General features: G+C 46.5%; 1 protein-coding gene across 1 annotated transcript in view; it reads left to right on the top strand.

Moving 5' to 3' along the window:
* LDLR (low density lipoprotein receptor) overlaps positions 1-17,192 on the top strand; it is a 38,500-nt gene extending 21,308 nt beyond the window's left edge. The window contains exons 10-18 of the mRNA XM_035140875.3: positions 961-1,188; positions 2,325-2,443; positions 4,700-4,839; positions 5,911-6,052; positions 7,735-7,887; positions 8,669-8,881; positions 9,100-9,177; positions 10,395-10,552; positions 12,513-17,192. Of these exons, the coding sequence (XP_034996766.1) occupies positions 961-1,188; positions 2,325-2,443; positions 4,700-4,839; positions 5,911-6,052; positions 7,735-7,887; positions 8,669-8,881; positions 9,100-9,177; positions 10,395-10,552; positions 12,513-12,548 (1,267 nt within the window). The 3' untranslated portion in view covers positions 12,549-17,192. The remainder of the gene's footprint in view (positions 1-960; positions 1,189-2,324; positions 2,444-4,699; positions 4,840-5,910; positions 6,053-7,734; positions 7,888-8,668; positions 8,882-9,099; positions 9,178-10,394; positions 10,553-12,512) is intronic.
* Positions 17,193-18,366: the final 1,174 nt, after the last annotated feature.

Below are 18,366 nucleotides of genomic sequence, written 5' to 3'. Positions count from 1 at the left end.
ATTCAAAATACACCTACTACTTAGAGGAAACCAGTCCTGCAAGGAATTCTGCAGCCCATGAAGTATGACCCCCTAGGGCAGGCATAGGCAACCTTGGCTCTCCAGATGTTTTGTAACTACAACTCCCATGATCCCTCTAGCTAACAGGGCCAGTGGTCAGGGATCATGGGAGTTGTAGTTCCAAAACATCTGGAGAGCCAAGGTTGCCTATGCCTGCCCTAGGGTGATGACTTTTTCAATTTCTTTTCTCAAAAATTATGTCCTGTAGCACAAATGGATGAACTTTTGCCTATTAATGACTAAAATGAGGTATATTCCATTGAAATATTTAAAAAGGTCACGCACAAACAATTTAAAAAAAAATTTTTTGTATGCCGTTTTACCATTTCATAAAATTGTATTAACAATTCTATATATATTTCGTATCAAATTCGGACACAACGCCACATTCCACAACGGGGAGCGTTCTTAGCAACATGGGGTATACAAATGTCACACCTGCGCAAGGTAAAAGCCCCTTTTGGGGACCTCAAAACTCAGCCAGCAGACCCTGCCAGGCATGCTGGGGAAAGAACCTACAGGAGAGGTAGCAAAACATCGCCCTCTAGCGGCGTCTATACTGTTACTGCAGCTAAAAAAAGCTTCCTTGTGTGTTTGATGGCCCTATATAATGTTGCATATATGTGACTCTAAAGCTTGGGTTCAATTTTATATCTGCTTACAGTGACTTCCAAAATGGTCAAAAAACCACTTAATAATTTTTTAAAAAATCATTTTGTGCGTGAGGTTTTTTTAAAATCAAATCTCTTTGAAAGTAAGATTTTATCTAATCTTTAATGAAAGCTCATCAAATTATGATACAGGGAAATGAGGCTGTAAAAAAGTCATCGCCCTAATGCCCCTCTCTCTTGCCTTCATTCCTTTCAATGGGACTTCTTTGTTTCTTTGTGATGTCTGCAGCACCCCAATCGACAAAGCGGACAACCACTCTCACCACGCCACTGTGATCGACAGCGGCATCAAATACCCAGACGGCCTCGCTGTGGACTGGGTGCACAGCAACATCTACTGGGCTGATTCTGCCCTGGGCACAATCTCCGTGGCCAGCAGTGAAGGCTTGAGGAGGAGGACCCTGATCAAGGAAGTTGACGCCAAGCCGTGTGCCATTGTGGTGGATCCCGTCCACGGGTATGTGCTGCCTTAAGTGTTTCGGAGACGCTGCGGAGATTTGCTGAGTCTGTTGAGGAACTGGGCTCTTGTTTCTAGGGACATGCCCTAGCGAGAGGCAAAAAATATGTGTGAATGAGGCTGGCCTTTGAGATGGGACCTCAGCAGTGGATTAGTAAGGGGAATCGTTAGATCCAATCCTTGGCATCTCTAGATTAGGCTGAGAAAAGACTCCTCTTTTCACTGCCCAGGGTTTTAGAGAAAGGATGGCAAAGCTTTGGCTCTGCAGATGTTACAAGGCTACAACTCCCATACTCTCTGGGTTCTTACCCATGCTGTCTGGGGCTGATGAGATTTGGGGAATCCAGTGGCATCTGGAGGACTCCCCAGGTCCCCATGCCTAACACAGGCAACGCCGAACTGGGTATACAAAGATAGCTCAGTGCATCGGACAGCATTTTAGGGCAATGTTGTCTTTAAAAGAATAGTGCTGGCTGTGGCTTCCTGAAGATGCTCTCCATGGTCAAAAGAAGCATGACATTTTGGGACAAGAGAGGGGCTTTGCCCTACATACATAGTCTAAGCATCCAGCCATGGCTGCATGGATGTTACTGGCCCAGAGATGGAAAGAAGATAAAAGTCCCTATCAAGAAGAATGGCAGGTGAAGTTGATGGACTATGCTGAAATGGCTTAAATGACCAGAAGCGTTAGAAATCAGGAGGACCAAAATTTTTATAAGGAATGGGGAACTTTTATAACTTATCTTAAAGGCCATTGTAAGCAGTTAAAATTGTTAGTAGGATTGGAATAACACTTGCAGTTTATAAGGGTGAATTCTGGACTTAATGGAAGAGGTAAAGGATTTGTAGTATTATAAAAGATGCAGGAGGAAATGATTAATAACAGAACCCACAAAGGGGAGGATAGAAGTCCAGAAGATTCTGGATCCTAGGAATCTTGTTTTTATTACGTTTGATATATCTCTGTCAAGTTTTGATTTGAAAAACCAAATAAATTTGTATAAAAAAAGGGGGGGGTCCTTGGCCAGGTGTGCTGTCCATTGAGGAGGAGGGGCTTACGGTCAACTCCCCAGGAACAATGTTGTTCTGCAAGAGTTGGCTTAAATTGTGTGTTTGTTTCTCCCTTCTCATGCTAGGTTTATGTACTGGGCTGACTGGGGAACGTCTGCAAAGATTGCCAAAAGTGGTCTGAATGGGGTGGACAGCTTCCCCCTGGTGAAAGAAGGCATTCTTTGGCCTAACGGAATAACTCTAGGTAAGCTCTGCATAGCTCAGGGAAGACAATAACGAAAGCAGGCTGGAGGGAGACGAGGCTCTGTTGGCTCTCGATCCAAAGGGACTTGCTTTTTCGTTCAAATGTGGGGCTTTTTCGAGACTGATCTCTCTCTTCCCGCTTCTGTGCTGCTACAAAGTTCGCTTTCTCGGGCTGGATTAGCCTCCCACTACAAGGCAGTGCGTGGGACGCGGGTGGCGCTGTGGGTTAAACCACTGAGCCTAGGGCTTGCTGATCAGAAGGTCGGCGGTTCGAATCCCCGCGACGGGGTGAGCTCCCGTTGCTCGGTCCCAGCTCCTGCCAACCTAGCAGTTCGAAAGCACCTCAAAGTGCAAGTAGATAATAGGTACCACTCTGGCGGGAAGGTAAACGGCGTTTCCATGTGCTGCTCTGGTTCGCCAGAAAGCGGCTTTGTCATGCTGGCCACATGACCCGGAAGCTGTACGCCGGCTCCCTCGGCCAATAACGCGATGAGTGCCGCAACCCCAGAGTCTTCTGCGACTGGACCTAACGGTCAGGGGTCCCTTTACCTTTACTATGCAGTGTTGTCGTCCTCCTTGACTCAGTTGTAGTGATGGAGTCAGGCAGCACATTCACAAACACAGGAGCCAGGCGAGGACAGGAGGGGAGTGCTGGACAGAACAACCTCTGGTCCTAAGAATATCTGAAGCTCCTGAGTTGGATTCACAAATGTTTTGGGGGGGTTGTGCACAAGGAGAAAAGGTGCAGTGAGAATTTCCCTTTAAGTTGTTAGGGACCCAGGTGGTGCTGTGGTTAAACCACTGAGCCTAGGGCTTGCCGATCAGAAGGTCGGCGGTTCGAATCCCTGTGACGGGGTGAGCTCCCGTTGCTCGGTCCCAGCTCCTGCCAACCTAGCAGTTCGAAAGCACCTCAAAGTGCAAGTAGATAATAGGTACCACTCTGGCGGGAAGGTAAACGGCGTTTCCATGTGCTGCTCTGGTTCGCCAGAAAGCGGCTTTGTCATGCTGGCCACATGACCCGGAAGCTGTACGCCGGCTCCCTCGGCCAATAACGCGATGAGTGCCGCAACCCCAGAGTCTTCTGCGACTGGACCTAACGGTCAGGGGTCCCTTTACCTTTACTATGCAGTGTTGTCGTCCTCCTTGACTCAGTTGTAGTGATGGAGTCAGGCAGCACATTCACAAACACAGGAGCCAGGCGAGGACAGGAGGGGAGTGCTGGACAGAACAACCTCTGGTCCTAAGAATATCTGAAGCTCCTGAGTTGGATTCACAAATGTTTTGGGGGGGTTGTGCACAAGGAGAAAAGGTGCAGTGAGAATTTCCCTTTAAGTTGTTAGGGACCCAGGTGGTGCTGTGGTTAAACCACTGAGCCTAGGGCTTGCTGATCAGAAGGTCGGCGGTTCGAATCCCTGTGACGGGGTGAGCTCCCGTTGCTTGGTCCCAGCTCCTGCCAACCTAGCAGTTCGAAAGCACGTCAAAATGCAAGTAGATAAATAGGAACTGCTACAGCGGGAAGGTAAACGGCGTTTCCGTGTGCTGCTCTGGTTCGCCAGAAGCGGCTTTGTCATGCTGGCCACATGACCTGGAAGTTATACGCCGGCTCCCTCGGCCAATAATGCGAGATGAGCGCGCAACCCCAGAGTCGGTCACGACTGGACCTAATGGTCAAGGGTCCCTTTACCTTTACCTATATAGTTGTTAAAACTAAAGGTAATTAAGGTGATCAGTTATGTTTTTGAGTGCAGATCACCACCATAGCTGCCAAGTTTTCCCTTTTCTCGCGAGGAAGCCTATTCAGCATAAGGGAAAATCCCTGTAAAAAAGGGATAACTTAGCAGCTATGATCACCACCCGTTTCCCCCTTGTAGGCCTGGCTTTTGAGGGGCAGAGTTCTAAACAATGGCAAGAAACCAAAAGCGCTCTTGAGAAATTGTTAGGATAAAAAGTTTCTGAAATCCAGCAGACCAAAAGCCAAGAACACCTTCTTGGGAATGGGATGGCACTTGGGTCTAACTAAAGCAGAGCAGCCTGATTTGGAGGGTTTGTGGAACCCTTCTCATCTGAAAGCTGTATGCTGTAGTTTGTTGCAAGTATCAAAGGTGTTTGGGGATGCAGTGCTAACTTACAACCCCTCTTGGCCCAAAGTGTCTTGTTCTCTGTTCTGCACTACCTTTATGCTTGGCTTGCTCCCTTTCATATGACCAGGTGTCTGGTCATGTGACACTTTTGACACCTTCTGCCCTTCTGTCTTTAGATCTGGCCAACCAGCGCCTCTACTGGGTAGACTCAAAGCTCCACTCCATCTCCAGCATAGATGTGAATGGGAGAAACAGAAAGACCATCCTTGTGAATGAGGACAAGCTGGCTCATCCTTTTGCCATCACAGTCTTTGAGGTGAGGCAGATTCAGAAATGGCCGAGAGCACCAGGAATGGCAAACGGTTAGGGTACACTGTCTTAAGACTGTAGCAGTTGCATCTCTTGAGTCTTTTCTCTGGTGCATCCCTCCTTCCTGCTAGAAGCATAAATGTAAGCGATTGGTCTCTCCCTTTCCCCAGATGAACCATTCCCTCTGTCCGAACTGGTTTCTTTAGCCTTGAATCCCAGGATTATGGTATTGGAATAGCTGCTTCTGACTCATCTCCTTGACAGGAGTGTTCTGAGCAGTTGCAGTTATTTCTGAACGAGTCCAACATAGACTTTGACCGCAATGGCTAAAAAAAATTTCCCAGAGAGGAGAATCCATCAAGTTCCCTGTTTAGGGAAGCTTTTTATATTTGAATTATTGTATTTTAATATTTTGCTGGAAGCCGCCCAGAGTGGGCAGGGTATTAATTAATTAATTCCTCCTTAAATATCGGCTCTTGGGACTGTGTCCCGATTCATCCATTTTGGCAAAGTGTTTTCTCTGAAATTTCTATTACAATCAATCATAATTAGATTTCTGGATCCTTAACCAGGACTTTTGGCATATTTGAGAGCAACTCCAGCCCTGAGATTCCATCTCAAACTCTCAAATCTCTCTCCTCTTAGCTGCTGTCATGATGGGGGTAGCTGCCAGGTGGAAAACAGGAGAAAAATCTTAACTTTGCATTCCTAGTATGCACGTGTATGGGAAACGGCGCTTTCTGAACGCTTGACTCGACACAGCAGAGTTTCCCGTGGACAGGCAAAGAGAGAGAAATTTTTAGACACGTCGTCTTTGTTTATTGATCACATCAATAAGTCGGCACTGCTACTGCAGCGCTCTATAGCGCATGCATATCTCTATCGAGAGGACTAATTAATCTGTGAACCTATCATGCATGCATCTTAGTGTTACTTTTTGAGCTGACAAGCCAATAATGTGTTACCCATGTGTTGCTTTGCGGGGTGGTTTTTTTTTGGGGGGGGGGTTATATTCACGGTGTTACTGTTGAAAACCAATGAATTGCGTTTAAAAACGAACCACTGAATCTTCACCCAGGATAAAGTGTTTTGGACAGATGTCATGAATGAAGCCATTTTCAGCGCCAACCGCCTGACCGGCTCCGATATCGTCAAGGTCGCAGGGGACCTGTATTCACCCCAGGATCTGACATTGTTTCATTCTGTACGGCAGCCAAAAGGTATTTGATCATGACCGCCTAAATGCATTTTTCCTCTCCCTTCCCCAGACCTTTTTTCTTTTGCCATGTACAGTGGTGCCTCGCTTAACGAATGCCCTGCTTAACGAAATTTCCGCTTAACGAAAGGATTTTTCGAGCGGAGAATGCCTTGCTAGACGAATGCGTTTTCGTCTAGCGAATCGCGGTTTCCCATAGGAATGCATTGAAATTCAATTAATGCGTTCCTATGGGCAAAAAACAATTCGAAAAAAAATTCAATGCATTCCCATGGGACTCGCTAGACGAATTTTTTCGTTATAAGAAAAGACCCGTGGAACGAATTAAATTCGTCTAGCGAGGCACCACTGTACTTTTTGGACAGTAAGGTGAGGGCAGCGCTTGTGCTGACGATAAGCAATTTAGCACGCTGCCCTCTGCCCATACTTGCCAAGTTGCTGTCCGAGAAATAAGGGACCGGGCCGGAAGTAGCAGACCGGAAGTAGCGCTGCCGCCATTTTGGAACTGGGCGGAGTATGCTCAGAAGTGATTTTTGATGCTGCTTTGCCCAGTTCTAAAATGGCCGTCGCACCAGAAGTCGCACTGCAACCATTTTGGAACTGGGCAGAGCAGCATCAAAAGTTGCTTCTGAGCATGCTCCGCCCTGTTCCAAAATGGCCGCCACGCCAGAATAAACCGGGGGGAAACAAAAAAATCCATTTTTTCAGCTAAGAACAGCTGGAAAAACAGGGATTTCCCGGAGAATACGGGAGACTTGGCAGCTATGCCTCTGCCGCCAGGGAAAACCCCCTATTTTCCTGCAGTGGAGGAGAACAGCCATGTATAGGCTTCTTCCACTTCCTGCAGAAGGCAGGGCTATTTAAGCTGTCTTTCTCAATTCCCCCCTGGGTGGCAGCATCTGCCTCCAGCCCTTGGCCCGCTTCACTCCATCTCTGCTCATCTGCCAAAAAGGAGAGCCCTTTAGACAGCTTTCGCCCCATTGCTATTAGCGGTGGTGGTTTTTGCTCTGTCTTGGAGGACTCCCACTGAATGGGAAGGTGCAGTGTTTGTGTCAGGGGCTGGGCAGAGGAGGAATGGTGGAGGCTGCCTTGACCCTTTCAGAGAAGGGGACAGTTCAGAATTGCGACAGGGGTTTGAGGGAGGTCACAGCTCAGAGGCAGATGAGGGGAAAACCTGGGAAATAATGGGGGGGAGGAGGAGGAGGAAGAAGAAGAAGAAGAAGCACTAGGGGAGCAACAGCTGGCAGACTCACTGTCTTTAGAAAGCATTCCAGATCCCCGCCCCTCTCCCAGAACACGGCATGCCTTGAAAAGTAGGAGAGCAAAAAGCTCAAAGGCAGAGGGCAATTTTCAGCACCCGTAGCAATGTATCCTGAGGAAGTGGGAGAGGTGGAGGGGGTGGAGATTCACTCGGAGCAACACCGTAATTCCAAGAGGCTGCATTCGCAAGCCTCTCTCTGTGCATACTGAATAAAAGCAGATGGTAAGGACTTTTCCTTGTCTTGTCCATTCCTGGCGACCTGCCGGGGGGTTGGTTCCTCTGCCGCCTGACAGTTTGAGATGCCATTCAGTGAGGATAATCTCTGGCTCCCCTTGAATTCTTCCTGTGTTCATGAAGGTGAAGACTTGAGCAGGCACTTCTGCCATCCCGAGTCTCCTTTGTACAACTTTTTTTTCTTTTAACAGGTGTCAACTGGTGTGAGAAGAATGGAATTCCCAATGGAGGCTGCCAATACCTCTGTCTCCCTGCCCCACAAATCACTGCTCACTCTGCCAAGTACACCTGCACCTGTCCTGATGGCATGCACCTGGCCGCAGACATGAGAAGTTGCAGCACAGGTAAGCGGGCAAAATGGGTGAAACGAGCCTTTGTGTAGGGAGCAGCTGGCAGCCAGGGTACAAAATATCTGTGTATGTGTGTGTGAGAGAGAGAGACAGACAGACTACCCCCATTTCCACAAAATGAGTACAGTTGTACCTTGGAAGTCGAATGGAATCCTTTCTGGAAGTCCGTTCAACTCCCAAAATGTTCGAAAACCAAATAGTGGCTTCTGATTGGCTGCAGAGAGACTATCCCCATTTCCACAAAACAAGTACTGTACAGTCATACCTCAGGCTGCGTCTGCTGCGGGTTGCGTTCTTTCACGATACGAACGTGGCGGACCCGGAAGTGTTTACTTCCGGGTTCCACTGCCCACGCATGCGCAGAAGTGTTCTGTGTGTTTCGCACATGCACAGAAGCGTTGTGTGCGCTTTGCGCATGCACAGAATCATTCTTTTGCGCATGCGCTCTATCTCCGCTCAGGTTGTGGACTTTTTGGGGTGCGAACCGCACCCCGGAACGTATTAGGTCCGCAACCGGAGGTACCACTGTACAATGGTACCTTGGAAGTCGAACAGAATCCTTTCCGGAAGTCCGTTCGACTTTCAAAATGTTCGGAAACTGAATCGCGGAAGCCTGGGTTCCAAAAGAACGTTCACAAATCGGAACAATCACTTTCGGGTTTGCGGGATTCGGGAGCCAAAATATCCGAGTTCCAGGGTGTTCAGGATCCAAGGTATGACTGCAAAAGTGTGTATTTGGAGAGAGAACTGATATGTTGTCGTCTTCCCCACCCAGACACTGTTCCCGATGCTCCTGCTTCCGTTGCTGCCACAACAACTCGGCAGCCTCCCTTGAGAACCACACCTTTGGGCCGGCTGCTCACCACAACCGGTGCCCCGAGGCAGGAAACCGAACGCCTGCCTGCCGCTGCCGCCACCATTCTGAGCAAACTTATCCCAGGCATCTCTGAGCAAACCACTCCTCCCATGGTCACCCTGTCACAGCAAGGTAAGCGGCTTAAGTTTCAGCCAGTTGCGCCGAGTGTGTGACACTCCCATTAAGGCTCCCTTTGCACCTGAGTGCAAAGTGCCATGCACATAGGAGAACTTAACTTGAGCGCAGCTTCTCCTCCTCCTCCTCTCCTGTTGCCCCTTCCTTTCCCTCTGCATCTTTAGCGATATTCCAGACTGGAGAGGGCTTAATTTTAAGTTTCCTCTATTCCCCAGCGCGAAACGGCATTGCTGCTGAAACAGACAGGGCAAGGCAAGGGGGTCCCCCAGCGCTCTCGATCGTCCTACCACTGGGTAAGTTCCTTGCCAGGCGAAAATGTTCCTTTTTAACCAGGCCTTTGGTTGATCTGATTTACATCCTATGCCCTTTTAAAATGTCGATATATAAAATAAAAAAATTGTCCAGTGCGCCTTAGAGACCAACTAAGTTTGTTCTTTGTATAAGCTTTTGTGTGCATGCACACTTCTTCAGATTTAAAATGTTTTTGTGTGTGTGTGTCCGGGGGGGGGGGAGGGGGGCTATTGGGTTGTTGTTTTTATTTTATTAACTTTGTGGTTTTATATCTTGATTTTATTCTGTGAACCCCACTATGGGGTGGTATATAAATTCAATCAATCAATAAATGTAATTGTAATAAAAACAACAACAATAATAATAATAATAATAAATAGTTGCAGGCAAGGCAGAAGCCCAAATCAGTAGTCCTCAGGATGCTCTTGAACTAAATATAATATTGGTGTAGCAAGTAAGTCATGGTGCATACAGTGGTATCTCTACTTACGAATTTAATGCGTTCCGAACACACATTTGTAAGTCGAAAAAAATTGTAAGTCGAATCCCATAGGAATGCATTGGGATAAAAAAAATTGCAAGTCGAAGCAACCCTATCTAAAAATTCGTAAGTAGAAAAAAATCCTATCTAAACCGCATCCAAGATGGCGGACGGAGCTCCATTCGTAAGTAGAGTTATTCGTAAGTAGAGGTACCACTGTATTTTATTCTCTATTAATTTCCTTGATGGCAGTTCTCAGGTGTGTGTATACTGTATAGCGTACAGCGGTACCTCTGGATGCGAACGGGATCCATTCCGGAGCCCCATTCGCAACCTGAAGCGCCGAATCTGTGCATGCTCGTCGTGCAATTTGGCGCTTCTTCTTGTTGTTGTTTAGTCGCGTCCGACTCTTTGTGACCCCACGGACCATAGCATGCCAGGCACTCCTGGCGCTTCTGCGCATGCGCAAATTGCCGAACCCGGAAGTAACCTGTTCCGGTACTTCCAGGTTCGGCGCGTTCGTATCCCATGATGTACGCAACCCGCAGCGAACGTAACCAGAGGTATGACTGTACTTGGATTGTAAGCCTCTTGGGGTACAGGCCTGTCATACGTTCTTTGTGAAGCCCCACGCACATAGATAGTGCTATATTCACCACCCTCGTCAGTGGTCTGAGCAGTTCGGAGAGGTTGGTTTAAAATAACGCCCTGCTTTCTGGGATTTCTTTTCCCCCCCAGTGCTGCTTTGTTTAATCTCCTTTGGGGGTTTCCTCGTTTGGAAGAACTGGCGCCTGAAGAACATCAACAGCATCAATTTTGACAACCCTGTCTATCAGAAAACGACGGAGGACGAAGTTCACATCTGCCGGAGCCAGGAGGGGTACACATACCCGTCGGTAAGCTGACGTTCAGAAGGGTGGGAACTTTGCAGTTTTCTGTACTTCTGGTGGTGGGTGCTTTGTGTTCTTTGATTTTAGTGGGGGTCCCAAGTCATTCTCTTCCTGCCTCGCTCCTTAAGCCCTCCTGCGCCCATTCCTTCCCGCCATGGCTGATCATTGTAACATGGTGTGCACGGAAGAACAGTACCCTTCAGGAACGCCCCCTGTGCAAAAGTAGCATGAGTACATGCTCATTGTTTGTAGAAATCCATAATGTGAATTTTCAGGGTCTGTCAAGACGACTCCTTTCCCCCCTGCTCTTAAAAAAAACTTTTTATTTATACTTTTCAAGTTTATACATTTCAATCAATTTAACATTTCAAAGTTTGACTTCCTTCCCCTTCTTTCTGCTGTTCCTTAAATTTATTTTTTCAAATATCTTCTGCATATCCAAATTCATTTAACTTGCCCTTTTAATTATCTACCGTAAATATATACTCTTATGATATATACTCTTATGAAACTGCAGGTTATTACAATAATCCTGCTAATGTTTTTATCAATAAGCCATTTCCATTCTTTTATAAAAAGTTTTTTTATCTTGATTTTTCCGGTAAGTTTCACCATTTCTGCATATTCCATAAGTTTTCGTATCCATTCTTCCTTTACTGGGACTTTCCACTTTCGGGCAAGTAGCATTCTTGGTGTTGTAGTAGCATACATAAATAAATTTCTATACAATTTAGTTCTGTCCCTATAACTCCCCAAAGAAAAGCTTCTGGGTTGTTGTTGTTTTTATAAAAGTTACTTTGAACATCCTTTTCAATTCATTGTCCAGTCGTACCTTGGAATTCAAACGCCTTAGTTGCTGAACATTTTGGCTCCCGGGCGATCGGAAATCGGAAGGGATTGTTCCGGTTTTCAAATGTTCTTTGAAACCCGAACGTCCGGCACGACTTCCGCTGCTTCTGATTGGCTGCAGGAGCTTCCTGCAGCCAATCAGAAGCCATGCCTTGATTCCCGAACATTTTGGAAGTCGAACGAATGTCCAGAACGGATTCCGATTGACTTCCAAGGTACGTCTGTATATCATTTCCCAGTAAGCATTAACCTTACTACAAGATGACTCTTTTGAGAGACCGCCAAACACTGAACACTGTCTTCTTGAGTAAGTTGGTTTCTGTTTCTCTCCTCAATCAGCTGGCTCACTTTTTATCCTTAACTATCTGGCCCGGGCACGTGTTGCTGTGCCTGACTCAGGGTCCTTGTTTCCCAGGAAAAGGGGAGGATGTGTCCTTCCCCCCTTGGACTTTGTGTTTTTTCCACACACACCCATTGTTGTGCCTCATCCCTCTGATTACTCCCATCCTGTAGCAACCCATGAGGTATCTCATCCCCCACCCACCCACCCCGGGTCATCCCTGTGACTTCCCCCACCCTGAGTCAGCCCATTACCTATTCGGGCCCCTCCCCCCCCCACCCAGGGCTCCACTTGGGATAGTCTGTAAAGTGGAGCCGAGGCCTAGTCTGTAGGATGTAAAGTGGAGCCGAGGTCTAGCCTGTAGAGTAGAGCCGAGGCCTAGTTTGTAGGATGCAAAGTAGAGGTGGTATGTAAACCCTGCTGGAGGCGTGGTCTCTGGGGCATGAGGGATTGTGGGAGTATGTTTGTCCTTTGTTTGTTGGATGTCCACTGGAGGGCGCAATTTATATATATATACATAAATCCAAGTTTTTACCTGTGCTAGGTGTGTCATCTGGCCATTGTAAGTGGATGGTTACCCTCCCACATGTGACACTGATGTTGTGGCCAAATATGAGGGCGATCGGGCAAGCGGTTGTGGAGAAAGGTGTGGAAGTACAAACATGCACTTTCTACAGAGAGAGAGAGAGAGAGAGAGAGAGAGATTTTGGCTTCTACGGTTGTTCCACCTAGCTAAGCCCTTTGAGTAACTTCCTTTCAAATCTCTCTCCCCAACAGAGACAAATGGTCAGCCTGGAAGACGACACAGCGTGAGCCCAGCTCAACACTTCCAAGTAGTGCCTCCCTCCAGACTTTTGCTGCTGCTTTTCTGGGAGAACACGCGTGCCCTGGCTTCCGTTGTCTCTCAGCCGTCTGACGCCACTTCCTGTGTGACTCGATGGACCTTTTCCCCTTCCTCGGTCCCCCACCTTCCACCCTTTTTTTTTAAAGGAAGAAACTGTACACCAGTCAGCAGCTGTCTTTACAGGACAGAGCAGACGAGCCAGGGCCACTTTGTTGAGTTTTAATGTTTCAATATATTTATTTTTGTATCCTGTGCCGCCACGGCATTGGTACATCTGATGTGCTCTGAGTCTCATTTTTAATCTGGGGCAGGGTCACTTCTTACTATTTTTTTCACACACGTGAAGGACGGTAACTTGACAAAGGCAGTGGCTGTTCTCCGGATGCACACCCGGGTGTCTCGGGCTCCTCTTCACAAGCTGACCTTTGTGCCCAGCCTTTTCTCTCCAAAGGCCCAACAGGCAGACATGAAGCAAGCTTGGAAGGGGATCAGGAACATGAGCCTTTGCTGAGAACTCGCCTTGCCTTCGTGAGCCTCTGGGCCCCTCCCTCCCAAGCTAGGCTGGAGAAAATTTTAGGAGTGGATTTTGCCATCCGTGCCGCATAGAAGAAACGGTGACTTTGCTCTCTTGCGTCCAAAGAAAGGAAGGACAACAACACCACCACGGAGGTGTCCTGCCTCCTGCCTGGATCCCTAAGCTGCTAGTTCTCTTTCAGCCTTCTTCCCCTTCCCCTTTCGTTCGATTTCTTCTCGTTTCTCTTTGTGACCCGTGTAGCTTGTAAACCTTGCATTTTCCTGTATTTGCACTTGATTCCTTTCTTTTGGCTCTCTTGTCACGTGTTGCCAGGAGGGTGAGAGGGGGGGAAGAACTGAACCAATGAGACAAGCAGGCTGACTTTGGGGAGGGGAAAAGGGCGTTGTTGCATTTTGCTCGGTGCTGGTCCGTTTTGTGCCTTCCGGCAGGTGAACGAAAGGGCAATAGATTGTGCTGGCCAAGAAATCAGGAATTGAAGCCATTCTCCTGTGTGTTCTACCTTCGTCACAGGTTTACAGTTGCCTTATAACTGCACCTCTCTATGCCAGGTATATTTTTTACGAATTTTCTGTCCTTAGCTTGGCCTTATTTTGTATACTCTTATCCCTTCTCCTACTAACGGAGGGCTTCTTAAGTAAGGCAGATGCCAAATGGACTCCCCCCCCCGCCCCCTTCTAGAGTTGCACTAAGCTCTGATTCTGCACCTTAGTTGAAATACATATATATATATATTGCATGTGACGCTTTTTAAGCTTTTGTGAATGGAAGCGCCAGGTCGCCACATGTTCTAAGGTGGGCTGAATTTGAGCTCATTGGCTGCCATTCACCAAATGAAGGATCTTTGCATTTTAAAGGAAGTAGAATCGGTGACAATTCCAAATGTCTGCCACAGCTCAAGTCCGTCCTAAATTCAGTAACGAACAAGCAGAAAATACCCACTTATCCTGCTATCCTAGGATAACAAATGGCAACTTTATTTTCTTGGCCTGACACATCTAGATCCCTTCCTTTGACGGGAGGGGACAGCACACTACATACCAAGGAAAAGCACTCAAAACCCTTTCGGCCTGAAGCTGTGAAAGATTCCAACCACTTCCTCTGATTGTGGAGCATGTAAATGATGTATAATGTTTGAGATATATATTTCCTTTGCACAAAACGTTGCATTCTGTATGTACATAATGTTCATAAAATACATGACTTATTTATTTATAAGTTTATTGTCTTACGGTTGTTGATGATTTGGGCTTTCTCCCTCGTCCCATCTCTCTCTCTCTGTTGGGATGTTCCCCGATTCTCTGCAGTTAAAACCTGAGAGCTAGCTGTGGTCAGCTAAAGTTCGGTCCCAATTTGAAGTAAGCGGGGACTGAACGCGGAGGCTGCATTTTGCATGTCATAGTAAACCAAACCTTTGCGGTTTGCCGTGAACGTGGGCGCCTGAGCCAGGGACTGTGGTTTTGTTTCCCTTCCAGCAAACCACTGCTCCATGAAGCTTTTCATATTTCCACAACGGCATAGATGCTTTGAGCAAATTATACTTGACCACTGCTCTTTCAGCAGCAGCGCCCAAATGTTTGTGGGGGGAAATGCAACCAAAAGGGGGGTTAACTTTTGCAATATTTATTTGCGTATTTAACGTGAGGGCGTATTTCCCTTGTTTTATCACTGACCCGCAAACCTTGCCTGATTTTTATCATGTTTTTTGCAGTTGGAGATGACTTTGCTGCATCCCCTTCTCTCTCCTTTTGCTGTTGCATTGTGAATGATACTCCTGTCTATATCATGTTAGCCACCTTGCATGGAGCAGCTGAATTTTTAAAAGCACAAGCCGGTCGATAGAATTGTGTGTGTTCATCTGTAAAGAATAGTGTTAATGGCCTAAATGTCTGGAATGCTCAGCTTTGCAGAACTGACTGCCCCCAATGGTTTATTATTGTGTCAATGTCATTGGCTGTAGAAATTTGGGGGCTTTAAAATGAACACGGAATAGATTTTTGTAGAAGTAAAATGTAATACAGTGGTACCTCGGTTTAAGTACACAATAGGTTCCGGAAGTCTGTACTTAACCTGAAGCGAACTTTCCCATCGAAAGTAATGGAAAGTGGATTAATGATGGGTCCGCGGAGTACTCAACCTGAAGCGTACTTAACCTGAAGTTTGAGTGTAATTGGTTCTGGAAGGGAAAATAACAAGCACTGTCAGTCTGTATTTATCCTGCTGTCACATAAGAATGCCTTTCTCATTTGTCATGCTGATGAAGAGTCCTCAACTTCCTTTGGGTTGTTAATGGCTGCTTTAATGTCTTTCTTATACTTTTAGCTTTTTAAATCAGAGAGCAACAGATCACTGAAACGGGAAGACCTCTGAAACCTCTTGCTCAGTGCTTGAACCTTGTCAGAGCAGTGGCCCAGACCTGAGCCTCATTCAATAGGTCCTCTTCTGCTTCTGGTTGCCTTGCAAATTCCAAAGTAGGAAGTAACTTTCCTAGACAAGGGGCAGTAATGGTGCTACTTTGAACAAAAGCAGTTGGGGATTTTGAGAAAGAAATGACCAGCTGTGTCTCTTGTCCTTTTTTTGTTAACCTGTGTATAGAGTGGTCCAGTGATCCCCTGTTAGGCTCTGCAGGGTTGAGGGGGCAAGCAGCTTCCTTGGTGGGGCTGTTTGCATGGGTGAAACCACCGGAGAACCCACAGCTGTATAAAACAATTGAGCTGCATTTGATGAAGTCAAAAATGTTCCCTGAGCTTCAGGTGTTAGAAGCTCAGTACACCTCCCATTGTGTAACTGGAATGCGGGTGGCGCTGTGGTCTGAACCACTGAGCCTCTTGGGCTTGCCGATCGGAAGGTTGGCGCTTCGAATCCCTGCGATGCTGTGAGCTCCCGGTGCTCTGTCCCAGCTCCTGCCAACCTAGCAGTTCGAAAGCACACCAGTGCAAGTAGATAAATAGGTACTGCTGCGACGGGCAGCTAAACAGCGTTTCCGTGTGCTCTGGCTTCCGTCACGGTGTCCCAGAAGCGGTTTGGTCCTGCTGGCCACAGGACAGCCGTCTGTGGACAAACGCCGGCTCCCTTGGCCTGAAAGCGAGATGAAAGCCGCAACCTCAGGGTCGCCTGGCTGGACTTAGCCATCCAGGGGTCCTTTACCTTTTAAATTCTGTAAGGACAGAGGTGGGGGAGAGAAGAGTGCAACTTGGAGCCCGGGGAACAGCAGGATCCTCTCCCCCCTTGATGCAGAACCCCTGTTTCATGCTTGCATAAGTCGCTGCTTAGTCCTTGCTGGGCGAGGCAAGCAATCCAGGCAAAGCCCCGTTAATAGCAGCAATCCAAGTTTCAATTTTCTAGATGCCAACACGAGATGCTGCAAATCCCTGGACAGCAGGGGGAAGCTGTCTTAAGACTGCGTTCACATAGCAGTTTTCCATTTTCCTGGCTGTTATGTATTATAGCTGAGCTTTCACACAATGTGATGGACACTTCTGGAAGTCCAGCAGTGTGTAGGGGGACGTTTAGCGCTTATTTCTGTGTTAATCACTTCTGAGGGGCTAACCCCAAACAACTTAGGAGATCAGAGGTGTTAAAGTGAGGAGATTTGGGGGTAGTTGTGCCAGCATACAATTCTTTCCAACCATTTTCATGGGTGCATTGAGGAACAGAAGCATTCATGTGCAGGAGTGACATTGTCCGTTGACATTCAGTGTGTCACACCCAGTGGTGTGAATGAAATTTGGTACATTGGTCAAAAGGCCGCAGGTTCTTGAACGCGACAGGTGCAGCATTGTGAAAGGAACATTGGCAATGGGGAAAACGTTATGCAATAAACCGAAATGCATCTATAGCCCCTGGTTTACTTATCCCCCCGAAAACCATCTGGGAGAACCTGGTTCTCTTATACTGTACAAGTTTTGGGAAGCTCTTCAGGTGAACGCCTGAGCATTGAGAGGTTGTGTCCTTGCAGCTGCACTAAGTTATATTTTATAAAACGTTTTCTTCTCTGTTCCTTGATGAAAATCCTTGGGGTGTGTGTGTGTCTTTCCCCAGATCGTGAATGAGTTTAATAAATATTTAAATACACTGAAAATACTTCGTTTGTTCTTTCTTGGCCAGTGTGAAAGCTGCCGTCGTTGTGGAGTTATTAATGGTGGGGTTGCTTGCTTGTTGCCACGCCAATTTGTGATCCAGTGTACTTTCAGAATGCTTTTCAATAAAGTATCCCACCAAAGGTTTGGGCCCTGGGAGGAAGGGGCGAGTGTTTATGATCATTTAAAAATAGGAGGGGTGTCCCCACCCACTTTTGCCTCTTAACTGCCTGTCACCTGGATTTGAAGACTGATAAAATACTGGTTTATAGATGATAGAATGGTTGGATCTTAAGGAATGAATATCATATATAGCTGCAGGCTGGTCCTTTTATTATTTTTTCTTCTGTATCTTTTAGATTTTCCTTTTTCTTTTCCATTCCCCCCCCCTCTTTCGTTAAGTTTCTCCTTGTACTTCTCTTCCTTCTGACTTAGCTACTTTAGCCTACAGTATAAGAACACAGTTTTATCTCAGTATATTATAAAACGATTATGTACAGGTGAAACTCGGAAAATTAGAATATCGTCAAAGTGCATTTATTTCAGTAATGCAACTTTTTATTTTTTAATGTTCTTTTAATTTTTACAAATGCTTTCTTTTGGAAATGCCACAGTAATAAAACAAATAGTTACAATAATACAAAAATAAACAACGCTATTACATTTCATTAATTACATTCCATTTATAATTGACCCGCCTAACGACAAATAAATTACAGTTGCAACAAATAAAGGCTTGACATACCTTGCTTTGCATGTCATGCATCTATCTCATATATTGGTTTCACCTTTTAAAATGCGTTACTGAAATAAATGCACTTTTTGACGATATTCTAATTTTCCGAGTTTCACCTGCATTTTTGTATTTCAATATCAATCAATATATTGAAAGAATGGAGGATGTTGCCCACAATACCCTCTTATTTCTTTTCCTTTCTTTTTTAAAAAAGGTCTTTCTTGGCTGTACACTTACCCCACCCAGAGACTTGTGCTGCCGCCGCAAAAAAAAATAAAAAAAAAATTGCAGGTCGTCTTGCTGTCAGGCGGTCTGCCACACTGCTTGTCTCTTGACTTCTGCACAGAACAGCTTCCTGATGAATGGCCTCGCCTGTCCAGGCTGGCTTTCCTTCTCTCAGGGAACAGCACCAGTCCCCCAGTCTTCAGAGCCAAGTTGCC

The sequence above is a fragment of the Zootoca vivipara genome, chromosome 15 (assembly GCF_965207765.1).
Source record: "Zootoca vivipara chromosome 15, rZooViv2.hap1.1, whole genome shotgun sequence".
Classification (NCBI taxonomy): domain Eukaryota; kingdom Metazoa; phylum Chordata; class Lepidosauria; order Squamata; family Lacertidae; genus Zootoca; species Zootoca vivipara.
The sequence above is the reverse complement of the archived record's forward strand: the minus strand, read 5'-3'. Positions and strand labels throughout refer to the sequence as shown.